Source organism: Budorcas taxicolor, chromosome 2 (assembly GCF_023091745.1).
Source record: "Budorcas taxicolor isolate Tak-1 chromosome 2, Takin1.1, whole genome shotgun sequence".
In the NCBI taxonomy this organism is placed as follows: Eukaryota; Metazoa; Chordata; class Mammalia; order Artiodactyla; family Bovidae; genus Budorcas; species Budorcas taxicolor.
The window spans coordinates 180057119-180076116 of NC_068911.1; the positions used below are offsets into that span (position 1 = coordinate 180057119).

General features: G+C 53.6%; 1 protein-coding gene across 1 annotated transcript in view; it reads left to right on the forward strand.

The window, feature by feature from the left end:
- The first annotated feature begins 839 nt into the window (after positions 1-839).
- The window catches only part of SPATA21 (spermatogenesis associated 21), a 40479-nt gene continuing 22320 nt past the window's right edge, over positions 840-18998 (forward strand). Inside the window, exons 1-8 of the mRNA XM_052653781.1 lie at positions 840-971; positions 3715-3866; positions 5345-5564; positions 8021-8316; positions 8678-8726; positions 11353-11777; positions 12148-12236; positions 17555-17692. Of these exons, the coding sequence (XP_052509741.1) occupies positions 840-971; positions 3715-3866; positions 5345-5564; positions 8021-8316; positions 8678-8726; positions 11353-11777; positions 12148-12236; positions 17555-17692 (1501 nt within the window). The remainder of the gene's footprint in view (positions 972-3714; positions 3867-5344; positions 5565-8020; positions 8317-8677; positions 8727-11352; positions 11778-12147; positions 12237-17554; positions 17693-18998) is intronic.

The following is an 18998-nucleotide window of genomic DNA, read 5'->3' on the forward strand; positions in this document are numbered from 1 at the left end:
CCTTGTTCCTTAGCCGCGGGAGGAACAGATTTTTCCTCTACAGCAGTAGCAGCAGCAACCATGACACTCTCGGGCTCTCTTTAACGTGCACATTTAGTATATTAAAGACTCTGAGAAATCCTTCAAAAAGAGCCCATTTCATTAAAAAGTATATTTACTTATTTGGCTGCCTGGGGTCTTAGTGGGATCCTCACTGTGGCCCGTGGACTCTCTAGTTGCGGCAAAAGCGGGATCAGTAGTCGTGGTTCGCAGATTTAGTTGCTCTGCGGCACGTGGGATCTTAGTTCATCAGTCAGGGGTCGAACCTGCGTCACTTACACCGCAAGGTGGATTCTTAACCACTGGGCCACCAGGGAAGTCCCAGTCTCTTTCATTTTAACTCAGAATTTCCCGGACACATTTGGCCTCAGAACCTTTTTGCGGTGCCGCTCGTGGAGCCAGCATTCTGGAGAACACCTGTTAGGGGATGCTGCTCTAGAGAAAAGAGTGGGACTGGGGGCCCAGCAGGCCACGGTTCGATTCCTGCTCTGTGACCCATCTGGTGTTAGACCTCGGGCAAGTCGCTTTGTTTCCCGGAGCCTCCTTTTCTCCTAGGGGCATTGTGAGAACTGGGGAAACTATGTGGGTAAAATGTGCGGGGAGGTCCCTGGTTGGGCCGTGTGCCCATCCTGTGCCAGGCCTGGCCCTACTTCTTCCCCTAAGCCGTGCTCGCTCCACTACAGGCTCTGCCTTTGCTGAAGAGGCAGTTAGGTAATAGGCTTGGTGGAACTTCGACTGGATTTCTTTTCTGGGAACACAGGGTTTGATGCTCCTCACTTGGTACCCTCATCGGCCCTGGCATGACGGACAGCGGGAACGCCCAGATATACGTGGAGGATAGGATCGAGGTGCCAGGGGCCCAGCCAAGCCCTGCCCTGAGGACTGCCGGCGACAGGGCTGGCGAGGAGCCCACCACATCAGAAGTTGGCCAGGTAGGGCCTACCTCTCCACCCGCAGCAGGCGCCTTTCCCTTCCCATGCCCGGGCTTTCTCTCCGACTTCTTTAATCAAGCCTCTACAACAACTGGCACAAAACTCAGTTCAGATTAGACTAGGCAAGAACAAGAACACATCAGCTGGGTAAGTGACAGACCTGCCTGTAGACGTCAGGTATGGCTGGATAAAGGTGCTAAATGAGTGTCTCAGCTCTGCCTGCCTCTGTGGCATTCCCAGGCCTGCTCTCCCTGCAAAACTGGCTGCTCCAGGCTTACATCTTCCCATCATACTTCCTCTGGTTTAACATCCCAAACAAGAGGAGAACCCCTTTGCAATAGCTGAAGAAAGTCTCCGGTATCAGTGTCATTGGCCCAGGTTGTAGTCACATATTTGTCCCTGAATCAGTCACCATGGCAGGGCAGAGTGGCCTGGATCTCTCTGCATAATGAAGTCAGTGGGGGTACTCTCGAAAGGAGGCAGGAAGGTTCCCATAAAAGAATGTCGGCTTCTCTAACCGAAAGAGATGCTGGCTGGATGAGGAAAATAAGAATTGTTTACTTACTCTACTAAGTAGAAAGCCTTCCATGGCCCTTACCCTCCCCCTCCCCCGTAACTTTTATTCCCCTGACAGCTACTCAGAGTTTCCATCCATGACCTTTGTGCCTTCTTTACTGTGTCCCTGAGCTAAAAATGTCACCATAAAAAAGGCAACATTTCTTTGGATTAAGTATAGCCCTCTAACTGTAGCCTGTTATAAATTGCGGCTTCTTGTGGGCCCAGGAAGAGGGCCTGAAACGAGGGGTCTTGGAAGGAGCCTGGGGCAAACGTTCAGGGCTTCTGTTACCTGCCCATTTGTTTTTCCAATGAGCATAGTCACGGGGTCTCAGGGCCACCACTTAACCAGCTGTATGATCTTGGGGTTGGCACTGCAGCCCTTGAGCTTCGTGGACTCATGTGCGTCATGCTGAGGATTAACTGGGTTAAATCCCTGGGGGCATCTAGCCCTGGCCCTGCCCCTGCCCCTTGGTAGATGCCCTTAGTGTTGACTCCTAGAGGAATCTTGTATTATAACAACTACTATCAATTGAATGAGCCAAGTTGCCTGGAGTTTGCTGACTAAGGTAAGGCTTGGAGCGCCCTGGGAGTCACTGGCTCAAGGCCACCCAACTAGGGAGTGATAGACATCAAAACCCAGCGGAAACTGAGGAAGCCTCCCTGGGAGGGAGAGACCCGCCAGGGTCTCTCTCTCTCTTTTTTTTAAATCTTGGTTGCCCCTTCTCTCTATTTTTTTTCTTGGGTGCCCCTTGCGCTTTCGGGATCTTAGTTCCCTAAGCAGGGATTGAACTCGTGTCCTTGCCGTGGAAGCTCAGAGTCTTAACCACTGGACCGCCGGGGAAGTCCCCGAGGTGCTCTGTCGAGCTCTCCTTGTCAGGATAGCGGTGGCCAAGGTGCCGCTTGGGCTCCAGGTTCTTGTGGCGCCCTTAGTGCTGGGCCCCTCCCCGCCTCTCCTCTCCTCCCCGCGTCTTCTCAGCGCCTCTCCCATGAGGGACCGGGTCTCCCCTCCTCCCGTGAGGCGCGGGGTCTCCCCTCCCGTGAGGCGCGGGGGTCTCCCCTCTCCCGTGAGGCGCGGGGTCTCCCCTCTCCCGTGAGGCGCGGGGGTCTCCCCCCTCCCGTGAGGCGCGGGGGTCTCCCCCCTCCCGTGAGGCGCGGGGGTCTCCCCCCTCCCGTGAGGGACGCGGTCTCCCCCTCCCGTGAGGCGCGGGGGTCTCCCCCCTCCCGTGAGGCGCGGGGGTCTCCCCCCTCCCGTGAGGCGCGGGGGTCTCCCCCCTCCCGTGAGGCGCGGGGGTCTCCCCTCTCCCGTGAGGGACGCGGTCTCCCCCATCCTGTGAGGCGCGGGGTCTCCTCTCCCCTGAGGCGTGGGGGTCTCCCCCCTCCCGTGAGGCGCGGGGGTCTCCCCCCTCCCGTGAGGCGCGGGGGTCTCCCCCCTCCCGTGAGGCGCGGGGGTCTCCCCTCTCCCGTGAGGGACGCGGTCTCCCCCCTCCTGTGAGGCGCGGCGTCTCTTCTCCCCTGAGGCGCGGGGTCTCCCCCCTCCCGTGAGGCGCGGGGGTCTCCCCCCTCCCGTGAGGCGCGGGGGTCTCCCCTCTCCCGTGAGGGACGCGGTCTCCCCCCTCCCGTGAGGCGCGGGGGTCTCCCCTCCCGTGAGGCGCGGGGGTCTCCCCTCTCCCGTGAGGGACGCGGTCTCCCCTCTCCCGTGAGGGACGCGGTCTCCCCCTCCCGTGAGGCGCGGGGGTCTCCCCCCTCCCGTGAGGCGCGGGGGTCTCCCCCCTCCCGTGAGGCGCGGGGGTCTCCCCCCTCCCGTGAGGCGCGGGGGTCTCCCCCCTCCCGTGAGGCGCGGGGGTCTCCCCCCTCCCGTGAGGCGCGGGGGTCTCCCCCCTCCCGTGAGGGACGCGGTCTCCCCTCTCCCGTGAGGGACGCGGTCTCCCCCCTCCCGTGAGGCGCGGGGGTCTCCCCTCCCGTGAAGCGCGGGGTCTCCTCCTTCCCGTGAGGCGCGGGGGTCTCCCCTCCCGTGAGGCGCGGGGGTCTCCCCTCTCCCGTGAGGGACGCGGTCTCCCCTCCCGTGAGGCGCGGGGGTCTCCCCTCTCCCGTGAAGCGCGGGGTCTCCTCCTTCCCGTGAGGCGCGGGGTCTCCCCTCCACAATGGCCCATTCCTTGAGCCGGGGCCGTGGGCATCTTTGTTCTAGGCTGTGTTTCCAGATGCTGAAGCGATGAACAGTGGCCCGCAGCCCTCACCAGCCCTGGGAGCCCTGGAGACCCGGCCCGGACGCAGAGACGCGTCAGAGGAGGGCTTTCCGCAGCTCGGTCCCCAGGAGCAGAAGCCTCCGGCAGGACCAGGGTGAGCTGGGGGCTTCCCAGAGAGCAGGTCCGGGAGAGAAGCCCGCTGTGGCCCACCCGGTGGGGAGGGAGAGGGGAGAGAGCCCCGGACTAAAGGTGGGTCTGCCCACTCACCCCTCCTGTACTTTTTTCCATAGCACGACTCGCACTGAAGAATTATGTGTGCCGGTCTTTTGTCTGAGCTCCCCCGCTAGGCCACAAGTTTCTGTGACATGCCGTGTTCAAGGGGCATTTTTGTGTCTTGTTTAACTTCAAAAAAATTCTCAAGGAATACGTATTGCCCCTCTACTACATGCCTCGGACTCTGTTTAAAAAACTGCTTTTAACCTCATGTATTTCTAGAAATATACCCGAAGGAAAGAAGTGAAGATTCAGGCAAAGTTTTATGTGCAAAGATTTCTCCTGGCACCTTATTTCAAAGGCTGAAAACATTTAAAATGTCAGTGTGCGCTGTTGTTTAGTCACTCATTCCTATCTGACCCTTTGTGACCCCATAGACTGTAGTTTACCAGGCTCCTTTGTCCATGAAATTCTCCAGTCAAGAATACTGGAGTGGTTTGCCATCGCCTTCTCCAGGGAATCTTCCCAGTCCAGGGATAGAACCTGCACTGGCAGGTGGATTCTACCGCTGAGCCACCAGGGAAGCCCCTCGTGTGTGCTAAATGCCCACAATAGGGGGATGGTTAAACAAATTTTGATTATCTATAAAATAGAGAATTTTATGCTTTCATTAAAAAACATGTTTATGAAAGATTCTGGGCATGGGAAAAATTTAGATTATACTGTTAATTGAAAAAATATTGCAGAATTATATTAGGGTCTTCTCTGTAGCTCAAATGGTAAAGAATCTGCCTGCAGTGCGGGAGACCTGGGTTCAATCCCTGGGTCAGGAAGATCCTCTGGAGAAGGGAATGGCAGTCCACTCCAGTATTCTTGCCTGGAGAATCCCATGGCCAGAGGAGCCTGGCAGGCTATAGTCCGTGGGATCGCAGAGAGTCGGACACGACTGATTTGTATATGCAATATAACTGAAAGTAGGCAATTATTTGAAGATGATATTTAAACTAATCCCCATTGAAAATATGCATATATGTCCTTAGAAAGAAGCCTGAGGAAATATTCCATAATATTAAAGTGAGATCAGATAGACCCAGATTCAAATCCAGACCTGTCAACTTTAGCTTAATGATCCAAGGCTCAAGTCTCCCCACCACTATGAATTCCAGTTCTCCTTGATTTTTCTTTTTTTCTAAAAAGCAATAAGTAATAATAAAAATATTAAATCCGAACTCTCTTAAACATTGACATCAAAGTGTTCGTGGTTGGAGGAATTCACGTTAGTCCTTCATTCTTTCTCCCAGGCATTAAGCGTGCACCCATGGTGTGCCTAGCCCCGTGTGGGCACCAGAAAGACTCAGAAGAATATAAAACCCTGCCCCAGTTTGGGAGCTGAAGTGTCCCTTTGTCTGTTCTCTCCAGGATGAAGCCGTCATCTTGGGTCCCCCAGGAAGGGCCCAGGGAGCTGCAAGCAGACTGGGATCCAGCCATGCCAGGAAGTGAGCTGGGGGTGCCCCCCAACGAGGTCCCTACAACACAGGAAGGGCTGCAGCAGCAGGGCTCAGGGAAAGAGACTGAGGACCAACAGGGGAGCCAGCGGAACCCAGAGCCAATGGAGGGTCAGGGCCCTGAGAGTCGCCAGGTAATGTCCACAGAATCCCAGGCAGGAAGGGATGGAATGGCCAACTCGCAGGGGAGGTGAGGGAGCAGGGAACTGTTAAAGGCCGGGAGGAGATCGGGCTTCTGGGTAAAATTGAAAACGGGACATGCTTGGTTTAACAAAGCCCAATTTTTTTTTTCTTATACTAGAATGTTCTAGCAGCTGTTTCTTAGCTGCTGATCTCTGTGGGACCATTCAAGAGGTGGTTAGAGTATGGTACCTTCTCCAAACTTATTTGACTATGAAATATCTTTTATTTTTTAAGGTTTAGGTTTTTTTTAAAAAAAAAAAGCTTCATAAGGTAAAATTGATACACAGTTGTGCATACTTCAAGTGTACAATTTATTGTTTTGGATACATGTGCATACCCACAAAACCATCACTGCAATTAAGAAAATAAACACATCTGTCATCCCCCGCCCCAAAGTTTTCTGTGCCCCTTTGTCATCGGTTCTCCCATTCATTCCAAGCCCCAGGCAATCACTGATCTGTGTTCTGCAGCTGTGAATTTGTATTTCCCAGAATTTTCCATAAATGGAAGCATAAGTATCCATTCTTTTTGTCTTGCTTCTTTCAATTAGCATGAATATTTTGAGACTCAGCTATGTTATTGTGTAGACCAATACTTTATTCTTTTTGCTGCTGAGTATTATTCCATTGTATGGATAAGGTCACAATTTCTTGTCCTACTTTAAGCACAGGGAACTATGTTCATACCTTGTGATAAATCGCAATGGAAAAGAATATGAAAAAGAGTGTGTGTGTGTGTGTGTGTGTGTGTGTATTGAATCACTTTGCTGTTCTGTGGAAATTAACAAACAAAACTTGATTTCTTCATTCTTTCACCTATTGATGGACCCTTGGTTTGTTTCAACTTTTTGACTATTACAAATAAGACATAGAAACATTCATGTCTGTGTGTACAGATACTTTCTTTTGGGCAAATAAATGCCTAGGAGTAGAATGGATCATATGATATTTGTATGTTTAATTTATTAATAAACTGCCAAACTTTTCTCTAAAGTGGTTGTACCATTTTACATCCCCATCAGCAATGTATGATAATTCCACTTCTTCCATATCTTCCCCTTAGCTTGGTATGGTCTGTTTTTAATTCTAAGCATTCTAATAAGTGTATAGTGGAATCTCATTATGGTCTTTATTTTCTTTTCCAAATGACTTAAACATGTCAAGCATCTTTTCATGTGTTTATAGGCACATATTATGTATCTTTGGAGAAATGCCTATTCAGATACTTTGCACATCATTTTAATTGAATAGTCAACTGTCTTTTCCATTCTCTCAATGGTGACTTTCAAAGAACAGAAGTCTTAATTTTCATGAAGTCTGGTTGATCATTTTTTTCTTTATGGCTGTGCTTTTGGTGTTCTTAGAAATCTTTACTTAACCTGAAGTCACATATGATTTTATCCTATAAACATAGGATAAAACTTTTCCAAGAAGTTTTGTTATTTTAGGTTTAACACTTAGGTTTATGATCCAGCTTGAGTTAATTTTTGTATGTGGTCTGAGTGTTGGATTGAGGCTCATTTCTTGCATATGGCTGTCCAGTCATCCCAGTACCATTTGTTGGAGACTCCTTTCTCCGGAGCTTGCCTGGTGGCTCAGATGGTAAAGAATCTGCCTGCAATGCAGGAGACCTGGGTTTGATCCCTGCGTTGGGAAGATCCCCTGGAGAAGGGAAAGGCTATCCAGTATTCTGGCCTGGAGAATTCCATGGATCGTATAGTCCATGGGGACGCAAAAAGTCGGACACGACTGAGCAACTTTCACTTTGACTTTCCCCAACCAGGGACTGAGCCCATGCGCCTTGCAGTGGAAGCATGGAGTCTTAACCCCTGGACCACCAGGGAAGGCCCACACATTGTCTTGACTATAGCAACTTATTAAAGTCTTGAAATCAGCTAATGTAAAAATCTCTTTTGTAGGGAGTACCATGAAGGATTCTTGTTCTTTGAAACATCCCTTGAAAAATCCCATTTAAAGAGGATTGTGTCAGAGACTGCCCTGGTGGTCGGGTGGTTAAGACTCCATGCTTCTATTGCAGGGGGTATGGGTTAGATTCCTGGTCTGGGAACTAAGATCTCACATGCCATGCAGTGTGGCAAATAAATAAACAAATAAAATGGAAAGAGGATCGCCTCACTTTCCCCAGGCTCCCATTCTACCTGCACAGAGAAGCATGGATTACGACTTTGGGTAAGCCATGCCTCTTTTGAACCTCAGTTTCCTCATCCCTCAAAATGGAGTAATTGACCCCTGCTTAGGGAACCTTCTAGGCATGCTGGGAGAGTTCAGTAAGGTAATGCTTGCAGTGCTTGGACCAGAGTAACTGTCAGCTGGTCTCTGGGTGAGTGTTGAGGGTCACCTGAGAGCCAGGATGGGGCTCCCCGTCTTGACATCTTTGTTCTTGGCAGGATCCAGAGGGTCAGCCCATCCCAGGTCGCCTGGCAGCCAATGAGTCAGACACAGTGCAGCCAACAGAGCCTTATTGCACCTTGGACAGCTGTGAACAGCAACTGGAGGACAAGCCCCCCAAGGAGGTGGACACCCCACCCTTCGGGACACAGGGGCCTCTGCCAGAGCCTGGCCCAGGGGGACATGAGGACAGTTTCCAGGAAGCAGTGTCCCTAATGCCTACGGCAACTCTGGAGGAAAAGACAGTTCACACTGACCCACCACCCACGCCAAGACCCAACACACCCAAAGCAAGGTAAGGCACCCCACCCCTCCCTGACCCCAACAAGACTGCTCTTCTGCTAGTTCCAGAGGAGGTGACTTCTAGTCCTGACAGCTGTTGATGCGATGTAAGACCTTGGTCAAGCCATGCCCCCAGAACCCCTGCTTCCCCATCTGTATAGTAGCTCTAGTACAGAATTCTTTGCCCCATGGGCCCATTCTTCACCGGCCAAGTCCCCACAAGGGATGTGGAAGAATGAGGAGCCCCTCTGAGAGCAGAAGCCCAGGGATGAAACTGCAGCGGTGGATCTGAGTGTCCTGGGGCTGAGAGAAGGCCTTGCAAGGGTGAGCCTTGAGCTGCACCCCCTCTCACCTGGGGGTTCTCCCTTGTTTAGAGATGAGGCTGTGGAGATCCAGCCAGCGCTGGGGCCTGCTCGTCCACCTGTAAGTAGAACCACAGTGGGGAAGGGAACGGGGCGGGGGGAGATCAGGACAAGGAGGAAAGAGGCAGAAATGGGGCAGTATTCACAGTCAAACTGGGGAAGGTGTGAGTCCGTGCCTGCGTGTTTCCATGGGTGTGCACACGTGTGTGCATTTGGTTGTTAGTCAAGGCTGCTCTTACAGTTTGGAGCCCCTGAATTCACCCCAGGCCATGGTGGTTTTTTCCACATTGGCATGGATCTCTGCTGGCCAGCTGCTCAGTCACAGCACACAACCCAAAGCTTCCCTGAATGGCTGGGAGACTCCCATCCCCTCCCAGTCATCCCCACATCCAACAGCTCTCTCACTTCCTAGTTCTCTGATTTGATTGGGCAACCTGTGAACAGTTATCATCTGCCTGGTGGAAAGGCAGGTTGGAGAAAGAGGAATCAAAAGAGCTTTTAGGAAATATAATTTACAAAAATATTGAACCACTATGTTGTACACTTGAAACTAATATCGTAAATCGACTTTGAAAGTGAAAGTGTTAGTCAGTTGTGTATGACTCTTTGCAACACCCTGGACTATAGGCTGCCAGACTCTTCTGTCCATGGAGTTCCCCAGGGTAGAATCCTGGAATGGGTTGCCATTCCCTTCTTCGGGGGATATTTCTGACCCAGAGATCAAACCTGGGTCTCCTGCATTGCAGGCAGATTCTAAGCCCAGATTTGCTCTAAGCCCAGATAGTTTTTTTTTTTTTTTTAAGAGGCTTTCAGTCTGGGGCCCGAGTGACACTAGTGAAGGAGCAGACAGAAAGAACCTGAGGTTCTGCTTTGGTCATGTTCTGGACGAACAGAAGAAATACCAGGAGGATGTCTGGAGTTAGGAAGGAGAGAGAGGTCAGGATGGGAGATGTAGGTACGAGGAAAACGGGGTAGCATCTAGGAGACCGTGCGGAGCAGGAAGGCATCTGAGGGCAGACCACTGGTCTCCACCACATTCAGAAATGCCGGGACTTCTCTCGTGGGCCAGTGGTTAGGACTCTGTGCTTCCGATGCAGGGCACGTGGGTTCAGTCTCTGGCCAGGGAAGCGTTCCGCATGCCCTGTGGCACGGTCCCCAAAAGAAAACAAACAAACAAAACCCACAGAAATGGATTGAGAGTGAGGAAGCCTCAGTGAAGGAGGCTGCGGAACACTCAGGGAGGGAGCCAGCCGGGGAGAGAGTGTGGGTCCAGAGAGGAAAGCCCTCCCGGAAGGGCAGAGTGGGCTCGGCTCTGAGGAGGGAGCAGATTGCCGCCCTGCGGGAGTCTGGCTGGGGAGCAGGGCCGGAAGCCAGACTGGAGATGGGAAGACAGGAGAGATGGGTGCAGCCAATCTTGCGAGGCGTTCTGCTCATTCTGCTCGAGGCAGGGCAGAGAGCCGGGTGGCCCTGAACGGCTGTGTAGTGCGGGGTTGTTTCTTTCTGGCTGCGCTGGGTCTTTGTCTCTTCGCTGCAGCACGTGGACTTTGTCTAGGTGCAGAGCACAGACCCGACGGACACAGAGCGCCCTGGGCTGTGCAGCTGTGTCCACGGGCTCAGGACACAGAGCGCCCTGGGCTGTGCAGCTGTGTCCACGGGCTCAGGACACAGAGCGCCCTGGGCTGTGCAGCTGTGTCCACGGGCTCAGGACACAGAGCGCCCTGGGCTGTGCAGCTGTGTCCACGGGCTCAGCTGCCCCAGAGCATGTGGGGTCTCAGTTCCCCAGCCAGGAACTGAACCGTGTCCCCTGTATTGGAACGCAGATTCTTTCCTTATATATTTTTTTTAATGGAAAGCAGATTCCTAACCACTGGACCACCAAGGAAGCCCTGAGAGTTTTTCTTTTAAGGAAGGAAGATAAGAGACTCTCTGGTTCTGTGGTTAAGATGCCACGCTTCTAATGCAGGGGACACAGGTTCAATCCTTGGTTGGGAGCTCAGATCCCGCATGCCACACAGCGCAGCTTAAAAACCTTAAAGTAATAATAATTAAAAATATTTTAATTAAAGAAGGAAAATAATATAGCGTGTTTACATGCTGACAGGAGTAATCTGGCAGAGAGGGCAGTGCTGATACTTTAGGTCGAGCAGGTGTGTGGTAACAGCTCCATCTTTGAACAGGAGAAAGGGCCGGGATGGAGCCTGCGTGGGGCGGCCTGGGTGGAGGTGGGCAGGGGACAGCTCACCCCTCTCTAGGAGAGACAGACGTAGGAGGTGCTGGATTTGCTGAACACGTAGATGGGAATCTACTGAGCGCCTGCAAAGTGGGAGTAGGCTGCTGTGTTGATAGGATCAAAGAGGCAGGTGCAGTTCTGCCCTCAGGAAACCTACTTCCAGGGAGGGCAAGCAGCAAGGTGGACAGGCTGCGGTGACTGCAGAGGAGGAAAGAAACAAGGGTGAACTGGGGAGTTGCTCACTCAAGAGCACAGCTTGGAGAGCTGGGACGAGGCCCAGGTCAGGGGTCGAGGAGGACGTGGGGAAGGGGTATAGAGGATGCCAGAGAGATGTGGGCTCCCCGGGACCTGGAGGAGGAGAGGCTGAAGGTGCCCTGGGGCGGGTGGCCGCGAGCAGCTCGTGGGACCGTCTGGCTGGCCGGAGGCCTCCCGCATCGCCTGCCCGTCCCGTCCCCAGGAGGCGGTGGACATGGGAGCGAGGGGGCTGGACCCCACTCAGAAGCAGCCTCAGGGGCCCGTGGCAGCCACATGCACCCGGGACCCTGGCAGCGCCCGGCCTGGCTTCATGAGGCGCCTGCTGGAGGTGGAGGAGGAGGAGGCCGCGCTTCGGAGAGCTGCGAAGGCCCGCACCCTGCCAGGCCGGAGGTGCCCCCGGGCCCTGGGTCCCGTGCCCACCCCCACCCCCAGCCTGACTCCGCCCCTGCCTGTGACCCAGGCCCCGGCCTCAGCCTCCGCCCCAGCCTGGGCGCGGCCGCCCGCCCCCGCGGGGACGCCTGGCCCCACTCCAGGGCCCGTTGCCGTCCTGCCGGTCCCCGCGTCGGATCTGGCCTGGAGAAGGACAGAACTTCTGAGCCACAGCGGGGAGAGGAGCCTGAAGGCACGGTAGGAGCCACCCCAGAAAGCGCTGGGATCCGAACACGGCCCCACGGCACTAAATCCCCTCCAGACTCGCGCCCGTCTGCCCCTCCTGTGTGTCCCCTCCACGTCCCCTGCCTCTCCCGGCTCTCTGTCTCTCACACTGCGGTCCTTTCCTCATCGCCAACCCTGCTTCTCTTTCTAACCCGTCTAGATGCCCCTCACCTCTGCATCGCTCCCCCAGGTCACTCAAAGACTCCTGTAACCTCTCAAAGCCTCCCCAGGGTCCCTCCTATGACCCTCCTGCCCCGGCTGCCCCCTCGCTCCCCCAGCTTTCGGGGTCCGGGGCGGGGGTGGGCGGCCGGATGTGCCCTGGGCCCGGCTCTGTCCTCTGCAGGCAGGAGCTGGAGGAGCGCTGCCTCCTGAAGGTGTGTCAGACCTGGGAGGAGAGGGCGGAGGAGCACCTCACCATGAAGCAGGAGGAAGGTGAGGGCGGGCCTTCCCGGGAGGTGGGGGGAGGGCCCTCTCAGTGCCAGGGGGCCCTCAGTCTTTGGGCTGGCGGGTCTGGGTGGGGTACAGGCCGGCCGATCACTCCACAGCCCTGCGTCCATCCCAGCCTGCGCTGGGCTGGCGGCGTGGCACAGGGCAGAAGGTTGACCCGACACCTCTTCCCTCTTCTCTTCCCGAGTGGTCTCTGAACGAACGGGGCAAGCCCTGCAAAGCACTCTTGTTTTTGGAGGCGTTTCTGCCTCCTCCAGCACAAGCCCACTCTCTAGGTCCCCTGGAGAGGCCACCAGGGGTGGAGGCAAGACTCCAGTGTCCCCTCCTTTGCTAGACTGCCCCTCACCCTTTAACAGGTCCACTTGCCCTGAACACGTTCCTGACCCACATTAGGTCTGCTCCCGCACGTGCTGGACAGCCCAGCTACTGATACTGGGCTGCTGTCAAGGAAAGAGCAGCGTTTACTGCAGGCGCCAAGCTAGGAGTCCAGGCAGCTTAAAAGGCCCAAATCCCCATGGCTTTCAGGAAAATTGTTTAAGGACAGAGTGAGGGAGTATGTCACAGGTTCCTCATCAGTTCATGGGCCTTCTTCTGATTGGCTGCTGGTGAGGTCACTGGGTGTCAACATCATCAACCTTCTCATTCCAACCAGCCTGCCAGTGGTCGCCGTTTGCTGTGCTTGTGGGCAGCTTATGGTTAACTTCTTCCACTTGGTGGGGGTGTCAGTTCAGTTCAGTTCAGTCCAGGCGCTCAGTCGTGTCCGACTCTTTGCGACCCCATGAATCACAGCACGCCAGGCCTCCCTGTCCATCACCATCTCCCAGAGTTCACTCAAACTCAGGCCCATCGAGTTGGTGATGCCATCTAGCCATCTCATCCTCTGTGGTCCCCTTCTCCTCCTGCGCCAATCCCTCCCAGCATCAGTCTTTTCCAATGAGTCAACTCTTCGCATGAGGTGGCCAAAGTACTGGAGCTTCAGCTTTAGCATCATTCCTTCCAAAGAACACCCAGGGCTGGTCTCCTTCAGAATGGACTGGTTGGATCTCCTTGCCGTCCAAGGGAGTGGGGGTGTCAGTATCTGCAACATGGCTCAGAGGACAGGCTCAGATTACCTATAGTCCTTGTAGTGTATGTAGTAGTGTTGGTTGCTCAGCCGTGTCTGACTCTTTGTGACCCCACCGTCTGTAGCCCACCAGGCTCCTCTGTCCATGGATTCTCCAGGCAAGAATACTGGAGTGGGTTGCCATTCCCTTCTCCAGAAGATCATCTGACCCAGGGACCGAATCTGGGTCTCCTGCAGATGGCAGGCAGACCTGCAGGCAGATTCTTTACCGTCTGAGCTACAGGGAAGACCCTTTAGTCCTTGAGGAGAAACTAAAGTTCCTTGACCTTATATGTCTAAACTAGTATTATTTAGTCTTGTTGGACTGTTTTCCCTTTCTGCCTTTTTTCGCTTCTCTGACTGAATCCATTCTTTGGGACTCGGGAAGGCCTAAGAGGCTAAAAGTCTACAAACAAGAGGCAGACAAGGGGACACAGTGCAGAGGGGGTCTGTCCCAGGAAGAGTCCCTAGAGTCCTGTTACACACAGCTCCCCACTCATCCACCACGTCCCACCTCCACCAAGAAAATTAAAAGCCTGAACGCCCACCCGGGGCAAGGCGCCCTTTGCTCCCCAGCATCCTTAGTTCGGCCCGTGACTCCGCCTACCTGTGCTGTGAGGAAGAGCAACTGCCGCTTCCTCTGGGCTCTGCGAGGGGCCTAAGCTGCTGTGCACACCGGTGACCCAGCAGGCCAGCCCTGGCCTTGGACAGCGGTGGGGGTGCACTCCCTCCTTCCACCCTGCACTCCTCCCCGCAGTCTGAGCCCCAGGCAGGGCCAGGGGGCCCCTTCTGCCTTCCTTGAATACACTCATTGGCTCCCTGGGGCCGGATCCTTGAAGCTCACTCTTTAAAAAAAAATGTTATTCGTTTGGCTGAGTCGGGTCTTAGTTGCAGCGCACAGGATTTCTTGAGCCAGGCGGGATCTTTCATTTTGGCACACGGACTCGAGCTGTGGGGCGAGGACTCCGGAATACATGGGCTTGAGTACTTCAGTGTGTGCACTTAGCTGTGCCCTGGCATTTGAAATCTTAGTTCCCTGACCAGGGATCAAACTCACGCCCGCTGCATTGCCAGGTGGATTCTTAACCACTGGGCCACCAGGGAAGTCCCTTGCTCCTTTCAGCTTTAAAGCTCTCTACCCTTTCTGGAGGGCTTTTCTAAGTCCAGCACCCATTGCCCCACCTCCTTGAGCCGAGTTCAGGGACAGCATGACACACTGGCATACAGACCCAGCATCCTCCCAGGACTTTCAGCCCGCCTGGTGGGGAAAGAGACGGTCACCTGCTCTGATGGCCCAACCACCCTGCATTTGAGATGATCTTAAATGAGGGCTGTTCTGTTTATCTCCTATTTCAGCCTGCCTGCCTGCTGCAACTCACCTCTTACTCCAACCCTAAGCCCAGCCCTACCTCTTCCCCACATTTCAGTTCTGTGTGTCAGAGTTACAAGGCCTGTGATGTCCCAAGTGCTGAATTAATACAGCCTCTCTGGGAGCGTGTCTTGTCGTTCCGTCCCTCTTGTTGTTGTTCAGCCGCCAAGTCATGTCCAACTCTGCAACCCCATGGACTGCAGCACGCCAGGCTTCCCTGTACATAACTAATTCCTGGAGCTTACTCAAACTCATGTCCATTGAGTCAGTGATGCAATCCAAACATCTCATCCTCTGTCATCCCCTTCTCCTTCCGCCTTCAATCTTTCCCAGCATCAGGGTCTTTTCTAATGAGTCAGCTCTTTGCATCAGGTGGCCAAAGTACTGGAGCTTCAGCTTCAGCATCAGTCCTTCCAGTGAATATTCAGGGGCGATTTCCTTTAGGATAGAGTGGCTTGATCTTCTTGCAGTCCAAGGGACTCTCAAGAGTTTTCTCCACCACCATAGTTGAAAGCTTCGATTCTTTGGCGCTCAGCCTTCTTTATGGTTCAGCTATCACATTCATACATGACTACTACAAAAACCATAGCTGTGACTATTACGGACCTTTATTGGCAAAATGACATTTCTGCTTTTTAATATGCTATCTAGGTTTGTAATAGCTTTTCTTCCAAGGAGCAAGCGTCTTTTAATTTCATGGCTGCAGTCACCATCTGCAGTGATTTTAGAGCCCAGAAAAGAAAATCTGCCACTGTTTCCACTTTTCTTCATCTATTTGCCATGAAGTGACGGGACCAGGTGCCACGATCTTAATTTTTTGAATGTTGAGTTTTAAGCCAGCTTTTTCACTCTCCTCTTTCACTCTCATCAAGAGCCTCTTTAGTTCCTCTTCAGTTTCTGCCATTAAAGTTGTATCATCTGCCTATCTGAGGTTGTTAATATTTCTCCCAGCAATCTTGATTCCAGCTCGTGATTCATCCAGCCCAGCATTTCACGTGATGTACTCTGCCTACAAGTTTAATAAATTGGGTGACAATACACACCTTCACCTTGCACCAGGAATACCACCAATTCAGGGCACCCCTGCTGTGTGCCAGGCAGTATGCTAAGTCCTTCACAGCCAGGTTCTCATATAACTCTTACAACAGCCTTGACATACTCCTTTCCCAATTTTGAACCAGTCTATTGTTCCATGTTCAACACTATCTACCCACCTTATAGATAAGAAAATCGGGGGTCACAGAAGTGCCGTGACTTGTCCACTGAAACTATATTAGTTTGCTTGGGCTGACATAAGGAAGTACCATCAGCTGGGTGGCTTGAAATCTACGTTCCCGTAGTTTTGGAGTCTAGAAGTCCCAGATGGGGTGTCAGTGCGTTTGGCTCTTCCTCTTCTCTTTTCGGTTGGTTTCTCCGGGAGCCTGCCTCCTGGGTTGCAGCTGGCTGCCTTCTCCTGCGTCCTGCCTTTCCTCTGTGTGTGTGCAGCCCTGATGTCGCTTGTGTGCCCAGATTTCCTCTTCTCTTAAGGACACCCCTTAGGTTGGATTAAGGGACTCATTTAAACATAATCACCTTTTTAAAGGCATTATTTCCAAATACAGTCACATTCTAAGACAAGTCGGGGTAGGCAGTGCCGGTGTCAAGGCTTCAATATACGAATGTGGGCAGCGAGCACGATGCAGCGTGTGTAACAGCGACCCTGAGTCTCAGCAATGGCGGAGCCAGTCTCATCAGCAGGCCTATTGATTCTAACCTGGACTGTGCTGTGAGCTGAGAAACCAGCGCCACCCTTGTTAGGACCAGGATGTAACTTTTCTATCAATTGATGCCATTCTGGGACTTGAGAGAGTCCTGCGACTGAGAAACATCCTTCTGGGTCCTCTGCTCTGATCCTGACAAATGAAGTTATCTTAGAGGCTGCACTTAGTTGCTCAGTCCTGTCTGACTCTTTGTGACTCCATGGACTGTAGCCTGCCTGGCTCCTCTGTCCATGGGGATCCTCCAAGCAAGGATCCTGGAGTGGGTTGCCATGCCCTCCTCCAGGGGATCTTCCCAACCCTGGGATCAAACCCAGGTTTCCCACGTGGCAGAGGATTCTTTACCAGCTGAGCCACCAGGGAAGCCCATCCTAGAAGCTATGTCCATCCAGACAAGTAACGCTAAGCTGTGTCCAACTCTCTGTGACCTCGTGGACTGCAGCCCGCCAGTCTTCCCTGTCCTTCACTATCTCCCAAGGTTTGCTCAGATTCGTGCCCATTGAGTTGGTGATGCCATCTAACCGTCTCATCAGCCGCCACCCTCTTCTTTTGCTTTCAATGTTTCGCGCATCAGGGTCATTTCCAATGAGTCGGCTCTTTGCATCAGGTGGCCCAAGTATCGGAGCTTCAGCTTAGATATGTAACTGCAAAGCCCCAAAGCCAAGGCACAGACTCAGAGTCAAAAAGACCTGTCTGGTGCTCTAACCTCTGAGCCTCAGTTTCCCCATCCATACAAGGAAATATGCATTCGACTCTTAAAGAGTCTGTTGTAAGAATTACATGAGAACCTGGCTGTGAAGAACTTAGCATAGTCCTTGGCACACAGCAGCAGTGCTGAGTGGGCGTGCTCCTGGTGCCGGTGAAGGCGGCCCGCTGCGCCGGTGGCCTGACCTTGTACTAGAGAGCGAGGTGCGTCTACGGACCCTGTTCCTCTGCGTTTCACGCTTGTGGTTCACTCGTCTCTTCACCCAGCCATGAGATAGAGAAGGCTCGCCAAGGGGTACGTGGAGCGGATGGGATGCATGTTAGAGACAGGAAGTGACCACGCCCCTCCCCACTCCGCCGCCCACCCCAGCCTTCCGCAGCTACTTTGAGATCTTCAACGGTCATGGTGAGGTGGACGCGCAGAGCCTGCAGAACATCCTGCTGCTTGTGGGCATCTCCCTGACAACGGCCCAGGTGGAGGGTGCCCTGAGGAGCGCTGACATCGACGGTGAGTCCGGGGGAGGGGGGGCTTCATCCTGAGCCCTGGCGGGATCAGGCTCACCCGCAGCGTGAGGCCTGTGCAGTCACGCGGGGCTCAGTGACAGGATCCTGACTTTGGTTCACTGCTTTGCTGTTGCGGTCTAGAAATTCTTGATAATTTTTGAACGAGGGGCCCTGTTCTGCATTTCTTTTTTTTTTGGTTGCACTGGACCTTCATTGCAGCACTCAGACTTTCTCTAGTCGCAGTGCTTCTGGGCTTCTCTTGCTGTGGAGCGGTGGGCTTAGTCACCCTGCCACATGTGGGATCCTAGGTCCCTGATCAGGGATGGAACCTGAGGCTCCTGCATTAGAAGGCGGATTCTTAACCGCTGGACCACGAGGGAAGTGCTGCATTTTCATTTTGCTCTGGGCAAATGCAAATAATACAGCTGGTTCTGGCTCCCAAAGTAAGTGATTCCTGAGGACCTACACAGTGCCAGGTTCTGGGGACCCAGAGATGACCAAGACCTAGTTCCTGACCCTAAGATGTAGGTTATCTCTGAGATCACTCCTCCAGGACATTATGTGTGCTCCATCGGACATTCCTCCGTGACCTGGCCACTCGTTTTACCGGCTGTATGGCCTGGGACAGGTCACTGAAGTTCATCACATCTGTTTCCCCGCCTGTAAAATGGGGCTCACAGCAGTTACCCGTCTCACTGAACTGCAGAAAAAATCGAATGAGGTAACCCAGGCAAAGCACGGAGCACTGCATGCGGCACACAGACTGCACCCAGGAGACGCTGACCACTGGTCTCGTCCATCCTCTCGATGTTCTTTAGCTGCCTGTGGTGTGCCCATTCCTGTGCTGGGCACTGGCATAAAGGGATGTGTAAGACCTGTGAGATCTGCCCTCGAGATGTTCGCACAGTCATGACGCAGAAGGAAGAGTTGCCAAAGGCAGCAGTGCTCCCGGTGGCTTGGATAAGGGATAAGGGAGGAAGGCTTCCTGGAGGAGGTGATGCCTGAGCCAAATGGCGAAAGAGCAAGCAGGAGTTAGGCAGGACGAGAAGAAGGGCGTTCCTGCTGGCAGAAATAACTTGCACACAGGGCATAGGGCACAGAATGAGGAGCACTGTCCCTCGTGGTTTGGTTGGCTAGATGCAGGGAACACCGCAGAGCGGTGGGGGCCTGGGGTCCGGACCCCTGATTGTGGACCTGCTTCCTCCATCACTGTCTGAGGGTGAGTCCTCACTCAAGCTGGGCTAGGCATTGGCCTCAGCTTGGTCCTTGGGTGATCCCAGGCAACGGCCTGCTTTGTCTGTGCCTCAGGC